The sequence below is a fragment of the Myxocyprinus asiaticus genome, chromosome 29 (genome assembly GCF_019703515.2).
Source record: "Myxocyprinus asiaticus isolate MX2 ecotype Aquarium Trade chromosome 29, UBuf_Myxa_2, whole genome shotgun sequence".
Taxonomy (NCBI): Eukaryota; Metazoa; Chordata; class Actinopteri; order Cypriniformes; family Catostomidae; genus Myxocyprinus; species Myxocyprinus asiaticus.
The window spans coordinates 37463123-37476202 of NC_059372.1; the positions used below are offsets into that span (position 1 = coordinate 37463123).

A 13080-nucleotide genomic window follows, 5' to 3' on the forward strand; every position below is an offset into this window, starting at 1 on the left:
ATGCTGTACTTCTTGAACTTGTATTAAACCCAGAACATTCATTTAATTGTCTTTTTCACCATGTTGCAACATTGCATCAACATAACACAACTGCATTTGTCAACTGCAATGTGACCAAATATTTACATGTAAATGGAGGTCATTAGAATGATCTAAGTTGGTATGTGATGTGACACAAACAGAGAAAAAGAGAAAAGTAACCAACACAAATGAAAATAAAAAATGACAAGGAGGCAGTCACGTTTATGACTATCAGTTTATACAGCAATGTCAACGACAACATCACAGCCTGACGACACATGACAACTGATGAATCTAGATTAACTAGCACACTCCTCCAGAGAGGGGTGTGTAGGAGCACTTATGTGGAGTTAAAATGAAAATTCACCCAAAAATGACAATTCTGTCATCATTTACTCACCCTCATGTTGTTCAAAACCCATATGTCTTTCTTCTGTGGAAAACAAAAAGAGATGTTAGCCTGGTCATTCACTTTCAATGCATCTGTTTCCATTCAGTGAAAGTGAATGATGACTGAGGCTAACATTCTGTCTAACATCTCCTTTTGTGAGAAGAAAAAAAGTCATCTGGTTTTGGAATAATATGAGGGTGAGAAAATAATTAGCACATTTTCACTTTTGGTTGAACTTTGCCTTTAAGAGTCTTACATTTAGCAGCAAAAAAGCACATGAACACACAAGTCCATCTTTTTTTGGTAAAGAGGCATAATACTGAACACAGAAAAGGCAAGTGGTGCGCAGAGGCTGTCTAGCCAGGGAGAAACAGGGCCCGGAGACTGTATGGGGGTATTTTTTGAAGGCACCTCCTCCCATTAGTATGGAGGAGAAGGGAACAGTCCACAAGCCCCTACATTTGGCAAGCTGGGGTCCACACAGGCAATCCGGCCTCAAGACATTAAACTCCTTTAAAGCTTCATCTTCTTCTCCTTTCTCATTGCTGTTGAACAAAAAACAAGAATACATGAAAAACTGTAGAATAGTTCATAGGAACCATGTAATGTTATCGCTTTAAATCACGGGCACATTTTATGAAGAAAAGGCAAGTGGTGCGCAGAGGCTGTCTAGCCAGAAGAAAATGTGAATACTTGCCAATGTTACGTTGTTGTTAGGCAGAAGCTAAGGTGCTTTGAGTAGTTGTTAGTGTGTTGCTATGCAGTTGCTGGGGTGTTCTAGGTGATTACTTTCTGGTCACCTCCCATGTCTCTATGATAATTTGGTCCCTAGATGTGGCTCTTGTCACTTTTATAAAAGGGATTGTTCACCCAAAAAAGGTGATTCATCATTTACTCACCCTCATGCCACCCTAGATGTGTATGACTTTCTTTCTTCTGCTGAACACAAACAAAGATTTTTAGAAAAATATCTCAGCTCTGTAGGTCCATACAATGCAAGTGAATGGTGGCCAGAACTTTGAAGCTCCAAAATGCTCATAAAGGCAGCATAAAAGTAATTCATACGAATCCAGTGATTAAATCCATATTTTCAGAAGTGATATGATAGGTTTGGGTGAGAAACAGATCAACATTTAAGACCTTTTAACTACAAATTCTCCTCCCTGCCCAGTAGGTGGCGATATGCACAAAGAACATGAAAACAAAAGAAGAAGAATGTGAAAGTGGAGATTTATAGCAAAAAAGTAAAAATCTTTGTTTGTGTTCAGCAGAAGAAAGAAAGTCATACATCTGGGATGACATGAGGGTGAGTAAATGAGAGAATTTTAATTTTGGATGAACTATCCCTTTAATGTACGTCAATGGGATTTTTCGCCTGTTTTATCATCCTCCAAGAGAAAAGTCAGATCATAAGTCTGATTGCTTAGAAATGTAATTGCACACATCTTCTCAATACACCACATAACTGAGATATCATTCAATCAAGTCAGTTGCACAAACAATGCAGGACGAGTTATGTTTTTTGAGCAATAGTAGTGATGCATGCCTAAGCAGAAAATTGGTAACACTTTTACATTAATGTTCCCTCTGTTAAGTGTTTATAAAGGGGTTAATTAATGACTAATAATTCATTTACAAATGCATTATAAATCACTGATATGTGTTTATAACAGCATGCATAAAAAGGGCAACTTTCATGAAACACTTGCCAAATAGTGAGTGAGTTTATCTCATGTTATAAATGCTTAATATTACTTATTCAACATTAGTAACCTATGAAAATGTACGTTAATGTAGTGGACAAATACGAAGCATTTATTAATGAGTTGCCAACATTAGAAACCTATGTACATAAAATTCAGTATGGTTTAAGGGTCATCAGGCTTTACTGTATGATGCTGTGAATGAGCATGAAGACCTGATAAAGAGTTTTTGTAGAGGACTTTAGGTAATTAGGACTAGCTAAATTGGGACACCATTTCTATTGACATCAACCTGACAAGGAAACTGACAACACAAGAGAGTCAAGACATTACAGTAATCAATATAAACACAAAGCGGACTGTGGCCAAATGATATAATTACTCCTTTTAATCTCACTATAATTGTCCCTTGTCCTGGATAAGGAGGACTTTCATTTAGGTCTATTATGCAACATGGAAGGCAAAATCATCAAAATCTTTTTAAAGCACAGTAATGCCTCTGAGGCTAAACTGGTAAAAAAAAAAAAAAAAAGACAGTCGCAAAAGATACATTAAAGTCCAGAGGAAACAGTAAAGGGTAAAATGTGTGCAGAGATTGGATCAAATTACAAGCCACTATAGAACTAGACAGACAGGAGCTGCTTGTGGATGCAGCCGTGCAGAAGAGCTCTCTAATGCTCCCCAAGAAATGCAGCTTGTCCTAGATTCCTCACAGTGACATGCGCAATATTGCAGAAGATGGATAGCAGTTTGCGTATTTCTCTGCATTTAAACGTATAGCTTTTTTTGTCATAATTGGGTATCTTAAAAGCTTGTGATGCTAAGACACTAAACAAAGTTTATCTAAGAGTATGTATCTGACATTTTAATCAGATGACATGACAGTTTAATGAGTAAGTATTAAGTAATAGTAACTAAACTTAAATAGTAACTTAAGCTTACTTGATCTTTTTAAATCAACGTATTAATGACACTCATTTCAATATAAAAAAATAAATAAAAATAAAACAGGTCACCAAAAATCTACACCCTGAAAGTAAACTGGGCCTGTAGGAATAATCATAGATGGCATTTAAAAGACATCTATTACAGGCTGACACATTTCAGTTTGGTATGTGAGTAGCTGCATTTCCACTGTCTGGCCAGTCCGAGCCAGGGCTATCAACTAACTGGTCAGCTGGGGCCAATAGCCTCGGACCTCGAGCCACGAGACCAAAATCGATCTGCAACCCACCATGGGGCCAATAGCCCTGCAGCATTGCCCTAAAACCTGCCCTGAATACGCCGCCCTGGCACCAACGGCACACACCCCACCCATTCCACAAGCAAGAGGGAAGCTCAAGCTGAGGTATCAGACCCTAGAGACTAGCTAGCCCTCGAAATGAACGTGGTGGAGACTGAAGCTGCCATTTGTTTGCTCATTTTGGTCTTTGCTTGATGGAAATCGAGACCTGACCTGACCAGTGCCTTTGACATTGACCTTGCCTCAGTCCCCAGTTGGCCTTGTTTGCCTCAAAGGTAATTGCGGGCCAGTTAAAATTGTATATTTGACCAAACTATCATATCATTCCCATGTGTTCGTTGTCCATTACCCATGGTGTGCAATTCATTTCCATTATAAAATTAATTAATCTGTAAATTAATTTGCTTTAAGCACAGTAAAAAAAATAAATAAATAAACAACTGGTAGCTACCCTACCATGTAAAGTGTAAAATTATATTTTATTTAACAAAAATGATTCATGCAATTTTACAGTAAATATATGAAATGTATGATTTGCCCTATAGTTAACAGTGAATTTTATTTATTTTTTTTTCGATAAATGATTGTTAAAATTGTGGTAAAAAAGCATAATGGGTGTTCGCAGAAGTCCACGCGAGACCGCTTGCATTTCATTATTTTTTATAAAAAACTTTTTTTTTCTTTAATCTTAACTTTGAATGCACTTTTGTACTTTACATTTTATCTTATTTAGTTCATGTTTATCACATTATTTTAGTGTCACGTGAGTTTTTTGTTTATACATAATGGCCATTGCTCCTGGAAGGGCTACTCCTGATCTTTTGTTTTACTACCTGTGTTACTATGGTGGTTAACAGTACATTTAAATGTGCAAAGCAGATTTTTGTAGTTCCAGAACGTTGCTATATTAACATTATATTATTTAACTGAGTGACTGTTTGCACTAGGTGTAAATTGCACCTGCCACACAGCAGAGCTATTTGCACGCCAATAGTCTTGTGGAAACTCAAAAATTAAAGTCAGACATCAACCTCAACTGACGCTGCAATAGCGTAGTGTGTAAAGATGATATGGATACGTTTTTTATCAAGTGGATGTCCTGGGTTCGATTCCCTTTTTGTCCCACTTTTTCCCATCCTGTCTCCACTCTTAATATTTCCTTTAAAACTAATTATAATAATAAATACAAATTAATATAAAGGTTGATTTTTTTTTTTTTTTAACATGGTGGGACGTTGAGAGAAAGGTTTGATGTGGGTTAAATAAACCATGCTTTTACTATAGTAATTGTGACAAGGAGTAGGGCGTGGCCGGGCTGTGATAGAGTACGGCCGGTGCTGAATCAGCTGATCAGCGGGAGAGCGAGATAAGGGGCAGACAGAGGTGCCGGTTCGAGTGAGAGAGAGACGCACAAGGCCGCGTTACATTCAACGTTTGTGTGTGTTTGTTTTATGTTGTTTTAAGTTTGAGTTTTGACATTAAACTTTATGTTTACCATTCAGCCAGTTCCCACCTCCTCCTAGCCCATCCTTGAACTGTTACAGTAATATTGTAGTAACCATTCTTTTTGGCCATAGTTTTACTTGGTAATACTAAGGTTCCTGTAGTAAAACCATGGTTAATTTTTGTAAGGGAAGGTTAGGTTTAGGGGTAGGGGTTGGTGTAGTGTGTCTGTGGTAGCGGTCTGCAACCCGACCTGGGCCCGATGGGACCTGAGAACCCGATGGGTTTCGGGCAGTGTTCGGGTCTGTTTTTCAATCAGGACTTCGGGTTCGGGTCGGGGTTTGTAATTAAACAGGCCTACCGAACTTGTTTCACACACGCTCTCACTAACAGACACACGCGTATGGACGAGTTAAGGGCCGTTCACACCGAATGTGTTTTCCCATTGTTTTCCTATGTATACACATGCTGGACGAATGTCTTTGACTTTGACTGCACCGCGTCTCACTGTTTCTTCAGCTACTCATGAGGGACCGGTGCTTTGTAAAAACCGTGTCAAGTTAAAAAGAACTTCAAATTGTCAAAAACGCATGTTGAGACATCTGCACTCTGTTTCATTCTTTGCGCTGTGTCTAGATTGTTTTCAGCGCAGGTGTCTGAACAAGTTAGAGGGGACTGTTGCATTGTTTCATATTATTCCAGATTGTTCTGTACCAAGCAAAGTTTCAGCACATAAATGGTAAGGCTATGCTTTTTTTTCCTTTCTGCTCTAGTGTACTGAGGGGCTGCCGTGCCTTGTTAAAACTGTATGTTTACTGTTTCAATACTGTTACGAATGTTGCCTATATGCTTACATAAAGAAATAGCCTATTGCAACAGTACTTGCTAGAAGAAATTATAAAGACAGTGAGCGATTTCGGGTTCAGGGCGGGTTCTGGTTTATAATCTGACAGCATCGTTCGGGCTAGGCCACACAGTTTCAGGTAAGGGTCGGGTTTCATTTTAAGGCCCGTGCAAACCTCTAGTCTGTGTGACTCTAAATAAACACAATAAACACACTGCTGTAATGCCCTTACACTGTATGTAAGTATTTAATTAGGTGCAAAGAAGATGATTTTTCTTGCTATTTACAATTAGTGCAAATAGCCACTGCCATTATTTAATTATATACACAGGGGTGGACGAGCACCGATCATTTTCCCGGTGGACCGCTGGGTAATTTGGCACCGTCCTACCTGCGATATAGGCGGCCGCCCTGGGCTCCTACAGTCATTCCCACATGGACTGCATTACAGAGCGGGAATGGTTAACAGAATAAAATGACTTAGATTTTGAAATCATTTAATGACTTCTAATTTGAAATTACTTAGGCATTCAAGTGCATTTCTGTATGCGCACAGTCACTCGCGTGGACTTCATTATTTGACATACAAATCACAATAATGGTGGCAACCAAAAACACACATTAAGTATAAGACGAGCTCTGAATAATTACAAAATGACAAATAACTGCAAATTACAAAATATACAATACCAGCAGTGTAAATAAAAAAGACAAACAGGAAAGCTATGAGCAGTACATAGTCATTTGCATAATTTATTTATAACGCAAAGCATTTCTGGGAGCTGCAGCACATCTTCTTATCATAGTATTAGACATATTGCACACCTTGCTGAATTATGCTCACGTCTGACAGAAATGCAGTAAATAAGTCATGAAAAATATTACTTTATGGCTGTTTGAGACTTTGAAGCTTACTTTGTTTAAAGGATGGAAAAAACAGTGTCTGTAAAAGCATATGGCTTTTCACTTTTTTTTCAAGAATAATCTGCTGGGGAAGGAATTAAAACACTGCCGATATAAAGACGCAACAAACTCTCATAGAGTTAAAATATGAGCAATTTATCTGCAAAGATTTGCATTTTAAGAGGTATGATTATATTTTACATATATTTATATTTGTTTATATTTGTATTTGTACATATTCTGGCCAATTTTCTGTTTTCGCAGATTTTTTTTTTTTTTTTTTTTTTTTTTAATAAACATTTACAAAGTTATGTGGGTATTTGACATGACATTTTAAGCATTGTCATCAGTGTCCTGCTGTGTGACTTTCTTCATCTAACGATTTTAAACAACATTTTCTGATCTTGTATAGCTATATAAATATTTAATAAATCATTATTATATTTGTTGTTTCCACAATCTCATATTAACTAAAAAAATAGTTTTTTTGCACCTCTAGAAAAAAGTTGAAAGGTGATTAAGATCTTTAAAAATTTTGAAGAAATGCTGACTTGCCACAGCACATAAAATGTTCATGTACATTTTAACTTAACATCTGCATGTTGGGAAAAAAAGTTCTCGGACATGTTATTTGTCTGAGATATAAAGTACTTATTTTAAGTGCTTTCTCTTAAAAAAATTCCACTCATCACATTTACAGTGGTTACATTTACATTTACATAGACGTTTTAAGATTATGACAACTGTTTCACCAGTGGGGCCCGTTGTCAATAAATAGAAATGTCTTTTTTCAACACAAAAATTTGAAATTGAGCCAGAAAATGAAATCAGTGATGTGGTGTGTTATGGTGTGGTGTGTTGCGGCTGGGTTTGGTGGGCGTGGACTGATCTGGGCCAGAAAGTCCAGGGCCACTTTTTAGTCCCAGTCTGCCCATGTATACACAGCAGTGGACTGTAAAATATACAGGCACTAAAATGACATCCCGTAATGCCTGAAACATGGTCACTGTATTTTTATTTTTTTATTTATTTTTTATTTTTTGTGAATGTCTGGCAGCTACAGGTGGCTTTTTTTTTTTTTTTTTTACAGTGTAAAAAATGTACACTCAATTTAACAGAGCTAGCGGAATTTAATTCCGCTAAAGTAACAAATGTGTGCCCCCTCAGAAATTCCAAATTCCCCCTTATGTATTTTATCCTGTTACTAACAGGAACCAGACTTAAGATGAGACAAATTATAGCACCTTTTTTTTTTGTTTTTTTTGTTTTTTTTTTTTCTCTTTTTGCAAAGGGGTCAATCATTTTAAACTAAAGAAGTCTGACTTTTGTTAAGTCTTGGAAGTTTTGAAATATTTGCCAATCATAATCTTTTTTTGCTTGTCATAACCTGTTAAGTATTAATACTGGGTAAACCACTACCACCTAATACATAACGTATAACAGAATAAACGATTCTAATTTTATTTCAGTCACTCATGTATTAAATGTGGAGATACTATTTTGAGCCACAAGGCGGCAGCACTTTGATAGTCGTGACATCACGGTCACGCTTCAAATCAGTGTCAACTCACGGTGAGCTTAGGTGGGGCAGGCTTCTCTTTTCCAGCTCATTTTTATATATATAAAATAATATATAATTTGTTTGGTTTTGACAGCATATTGTTTGTTTTAATTATGCACTTCGTTTGCATGTATATTATAAAATGTCTTATATCTAGCAATGCTAATTATGAAACCCATCATTATTCATTCAAGAAAATAAATGCTAGGAAATGCAAATACTGTAAGTCCTGCGAGACGAATGCAACATGCGTGTACATGTAGGAGCAATCTTTTAAACTAAGGTCATATTTTGAACTAATTATCCATTGAGTTATGACCTTTTAATGAGTTAAGCTAATTTACAAGAAATATGTTGTGCAGGATTCACCTGTTTGTTAAGACAAGGCGAGATGTCCATCCTATGGGGGGATAGAGATAGGCTGCCCAAAGCATTTGGCGTAGATAGAGCAGCCCCTTGTGAACGAGCAGTGTATCGGCAGTCGCTTTGGTTCACTGTGCATGTTGGACAGTGTTTATTTCTTTAACTATTCAAGTGATGAAACTTTCACATATATTGCACTTTATCCCAGAGTGTGGCGAAATAGTTGGGAATTTTTGATGATACTCCGGAAGAATTTCTTAATATGTATCATGTTCTCGTGGTCTTTCGTCTCCACTTTCACCAGCTTATCTAGTGAGGTCACAATAGTTCATCTCGTTTCGAACCTTCAGCCAGACCTCCAAAACATTCAGGTGGATTTCTTTGGAAAGCAAAAAAAATCAAAAAATCAAAATAAAGATGCCATGGCAACAATAGCAGGTTGCCGAGGAACCCATCGTCGCTATGGAGACTGCATCACTTCAACGTGATAAGAAGTATCCAGTCGAAAGCGCTTTCAGTCTCTGATCTTTCCCCTCCCTCTTGTCTCGCAGTGATTGGTACACATTAAAAAGTCTTTGCATTTGTGCTTGAATTATAACACATTTTAGATCTGTATTCTTAGATCTCCAAAGTCTGTATGAATAGTAGCACATACAGTTCACATTTAGCATCTTACGCATGTTTCTTGACGAGTCAACAACACACAATAAAGCACACAAAATAGTGATATGTTATCTGAACGCACTTGTTCATAGTGTAAGAAAATACAGAACTGGCTACCAGTTCCCCAACCCCCCCATTCCCATATTAACTGGGTTCAGTTCCCGGTTTTTTGATTTCAAAGTCGGCTATGTAACGCAATGAGTGCATTCGAATATTATAGCTATTAAATTGTCATTGACGATATACTGATTTCACATATTGCCTATTTGAATGAATGTACAGTCCTCAAGAGTAGCCTAAAATGGTTCAATCGAACAGGTGATAAACACTGCATGGGACTGGCGCGTAAAAAAAAATCATGTATTAATTTCCCTCGACGCTCTCAGCGCTTGACTGTCATGACATTAACCTACAGCGTTGCCTTCACGCATACTTGCAACGACGAGTCACTTTTATCATTATTGGTACTGTTGGAAAGCTGTAGTGATCCTACACGTCTGTGAACATCTTTTTAATGTTCACGCAGTTTTGGTTGTTCTGAACGGGGAAGTTTGGTGCTTTGAACGCGCTGTTGATGCCCTCCTCAATGACCATGTACTCCGACTTGCTGAGTGATGACGTGCTACGCGTCTTCTTCAGCTCCTCGGAAGATGACAGCGGCTGACAGCTGCCGATGTGGAGGTACTGAGCCTGTTCCTCGCCCTCAGTCTCTCGGTGGTAAAAGTAGTTGAAATTGGACACGATAACAGGCACTGGCAAAGCGATGGTTAACACGCCCGCGATCGCACACAGAGAGCCGACGATTTTGCCCCCTATGGTGACCGGGTGCATATCGCCGTATCCCACCGTCGTCATGGTTACCACCGCCCACCAGAACGCATCAGGGATGCTGCTGAAGCCCGAGTCGGGATCGTCCGCCTCGGCGAAGTAGACGGCGCTAGAGAACAGGATGACCCCGATGAAGAGAAAGAAAATCAACAATCCCAACTCTCTCATGCTGGCTTTCAGAGTCTGCCCCAAAATCTGGAGACCTTTCGAGTGCCGCGATAGTTTGAAGATCCGGAACACCCGGACTAGTCTGATGACCCGGAGAATGGCCAAAGACATCGCCTGTTGGCCGTTGCCTTGCCTTTCTGCGAGCTCGGTCCCCAGAGTGATGAAATACGGTATGATAGCCACGATGTCAATGATGTTCATGATGTTTTTGGAGAACGTGGCTTTGCTGGGGCACGCGAAGAACCTGACCAGCAGTTCAAACGAAAACCAAATGATGCAAAGAGTCTCGACGACGAAGAACGGGTCAGAGAAGGGACTCGTGAAGTACGGGAGAGTTCCGTTCATAAGGGGAGCGACCGTAGTCGGGTCTTTGTCGTCCCGAAACTCGGGCAGTGTTTCCAGACAAAAGATGACGATTGATATTAAAATGACCAAAACGGAGACTATAGCGATGCCCCTGGCTGGACCCGAGCTCTCGGGATACTCGAAGAGCAACCACACCTGTCGCTGAAATTCATGGGTGGGCAAAGGGCGCTCTTCCTCCTTTATAAAGCCCTCGTCCTCTCTGAATTTCTCCATGGCCTCCTCCCCGAGTTCGTAGAAGCGTATCTCTTCAGAGAAGATGTCAATTGGCACGTTCACGGGTCTCCTAATACGCCCCCCTGACTGGTAGTAATACAAAATTGCGTCGAAGCTCGGGCGGTTTCTGTCAAAGAAATACTCGTTTCTTAATGGGTCAAAGTAGCGCATTCTCTTCTTGGGGTCTCCGAGTAAAGTCTCGGGGAACTGTTGGAGGGTTTTGAGCTGCGTTTCGAAGCGCAAGCCTGAGATGTTGATGACAACTCTCTCGCAACAATCGTGGTCTTGCTCGTAGCGCTCCAGCGAGTTGTGCCCGGGCAGCGCCGCCGACTCTTCCAGCATGTTGTCGCAAGCAACAATTGTCATGATGTCTTGCTCGTTTTCCGTGTAGCCGTGGTTCACGAGGTTGTTGGCCCGGCGCTTGGTCGAGGAAGGCGGAGGCGAGTGGAGGAGGCTGAGGTGCTCGTCCATACAGCTGCTTAAGTGGAGGGGCAGTGGAAGCCGCGCCTCCTGCACGAGCTCCAGTCAGCCACTGCCGCCAGTCGCTGCCACGCGTCCACTCGCTTTCTCCTCGCGCTCTCTCGAATCGCTACTTTCACAGTCCAATGTTCCCGCCCACGGCGCGCGCGTACTGTGGTGGTTTATAAACATGCCTATTCCCGCCCACGGCGCGCGGATGCTCATCACATATCTGCACGTCGTCCAACCGGAAACCTACAAGACAGACATAAACATAAACACCCAGACGCTCGTCACAGATGCCCACCTTTACTCTTTTAGGGGACAAGTGCAACAACTAGCTACCTTTATGGTCACAGAAACACAAAGAAAATTAATTCGATATTTGTTACAGTAAGTATAAAGAGCGAATTAATAAAAAAGGCAAACACTTAGTTAATGAATAGTCCAGCGTGATTAATTAAGTGTCTGAGGACAATTAGTCATACCAAAATATGGTAAATAAATGCCGCGAAGCGTTAGTTCTCTCTTGCGTGGTTAGAATATACAATTTTCGGCGCGTATACTTACATTCAGAACATTAATGAGAGGTGGCACGTGCCTCTACCCCCACCTTAAAGATGAAAGGACAAGCATTAACGTCACTGTGATTGACATTTGGAGGGCAGCAGGGACTTCTTATTTATGCAAAGCCTCCCTATGTTACACACCCACAATGGTGCATGAGTTAATTTGATAGAGGATGGAGTTTGGAATTGATTTTGTCAGACATGTGGATGTCTGACAAAATGGATTAGTTGCAGATTTGTAAATATTGTTTACATTTTACCTGTGTGAAATATTGCTATAGATTTTGACGCCACATGGCACGAGAATATCATTCATTGTGAAAGTGATTGAGAGAGAGAGAGAGAGAGAGAGAGAGAGAGAGAGAGAAACGAAGAAGTGCTTTTAAGAGCGTGTTGATAAATTGTGCGTGACTTGAGGCAAAAAGCCAGGGAAATTTATTGGAGCTGTCCATAGTTCTGAAACCAGGAGAATTACCTCCCATATCGAGCCCAACGAGTCTATCTATCTATCTATCTATCTATCTATCTATCTATCTATCTATCTATCTATCTATCTGTCTGTCTGTCTGTCTGTCTGTCTATTTATCTATCTGTCTGTCTGTCTGTCTGTCATTTCTATCTGTCTGTCTGTCTGTCTGTCTGTCTGTCTATCTATCTATCTATCTATCTATCTATCTATCTATCTATCTATCTATCTATCTATCTGTCTGTCTGTCTGTCTGTCTGTCTGTCTGTCATTTCTATCTGTCTGTCTGTCTGTCTGTCTGTCTGTCTATCTATCTATCTATCTATCTATCTATCTATCTATCTATCTGTCTGTCTGTCTGTCTGTCTATCTGTCTGTCTGTCTGTCTGTCTGTCATTTCTATCTGTCTGTCTGTCTATCTATCTATCTATCTATCTATCTATCTATCTATCTGTCTGTCTCTCTGCCATTTCTATCTGTCTATCTGTCTATCTATCTATCTATCTATCTATCTATCTATCTATCTATCATCTGTCTGTCTGTCTGTCTGTCACTCTGTCATTTCTATCTATCTATCTATCTATCTATCTATCTATCTATCTATCTATCTATCTATCATCTGTCTGTCTGTCTGTCTGTCACTCTGTCATTTCTATCTATCTATCTATCTATCTATCTATCATTCAATCGATCGATCGATCGGTCTGTCTGTCTGTCTGAAGAATGTCAGCTCTGCTGTTAGTTGTCTGTGGTCTTGGTAAATCAAAGTTGTTTTTTTAATTTATTTTAAACAACATAATCACATTGATTTTTTTTTTTTCAACAGTATGTTTAAAGTCTAAAGCCCAAAGATGAGCCATTGCAGGTGAATCTTAA

The 13080-nt window shown here is 39.6% G+C and overlaps 1 protein-coding gene across 1 annotated transcript; it reads right to left on the reverse strand.

Annotated features, from left to right (window-relative positions):
- Positions 1-47: 47 nt before the first annotated feature.
- On the reverse strand, positions 48-11223 carry LOC127419722 (potassium voltage-gated channel subfamily A member 3-like). The gene is made up of 2 exons (XM_051661377.1): positions 8479-11223; positions 48-957 (listed from the first exon to the last, which is right to left on the reverse strand). The coding sequence occupies exon 1, from the start codon at positions 11179-11181 to the stop codon at positions 9625-9627; it is 1557 nt and encodes a 518-aa protein (XP_051517337.1). The 5' UTR covers positions 11182-11223; the 3' UTR covers positions 48-957; positions 8479-9624.
- Between the last annotated feature and the right edge of the window lie 1857 nt (positions 11224-13080).

Excerpts from the sequence above, each read along its gene's own strand:
- LOC127419722 (XM_051661377.1), bottom strand. The coding sequence starts at position 11,181 with ATGGACGAGCACCTCAGCCTCCTCCACTCGCCTCCGCCTTCCTCGACC.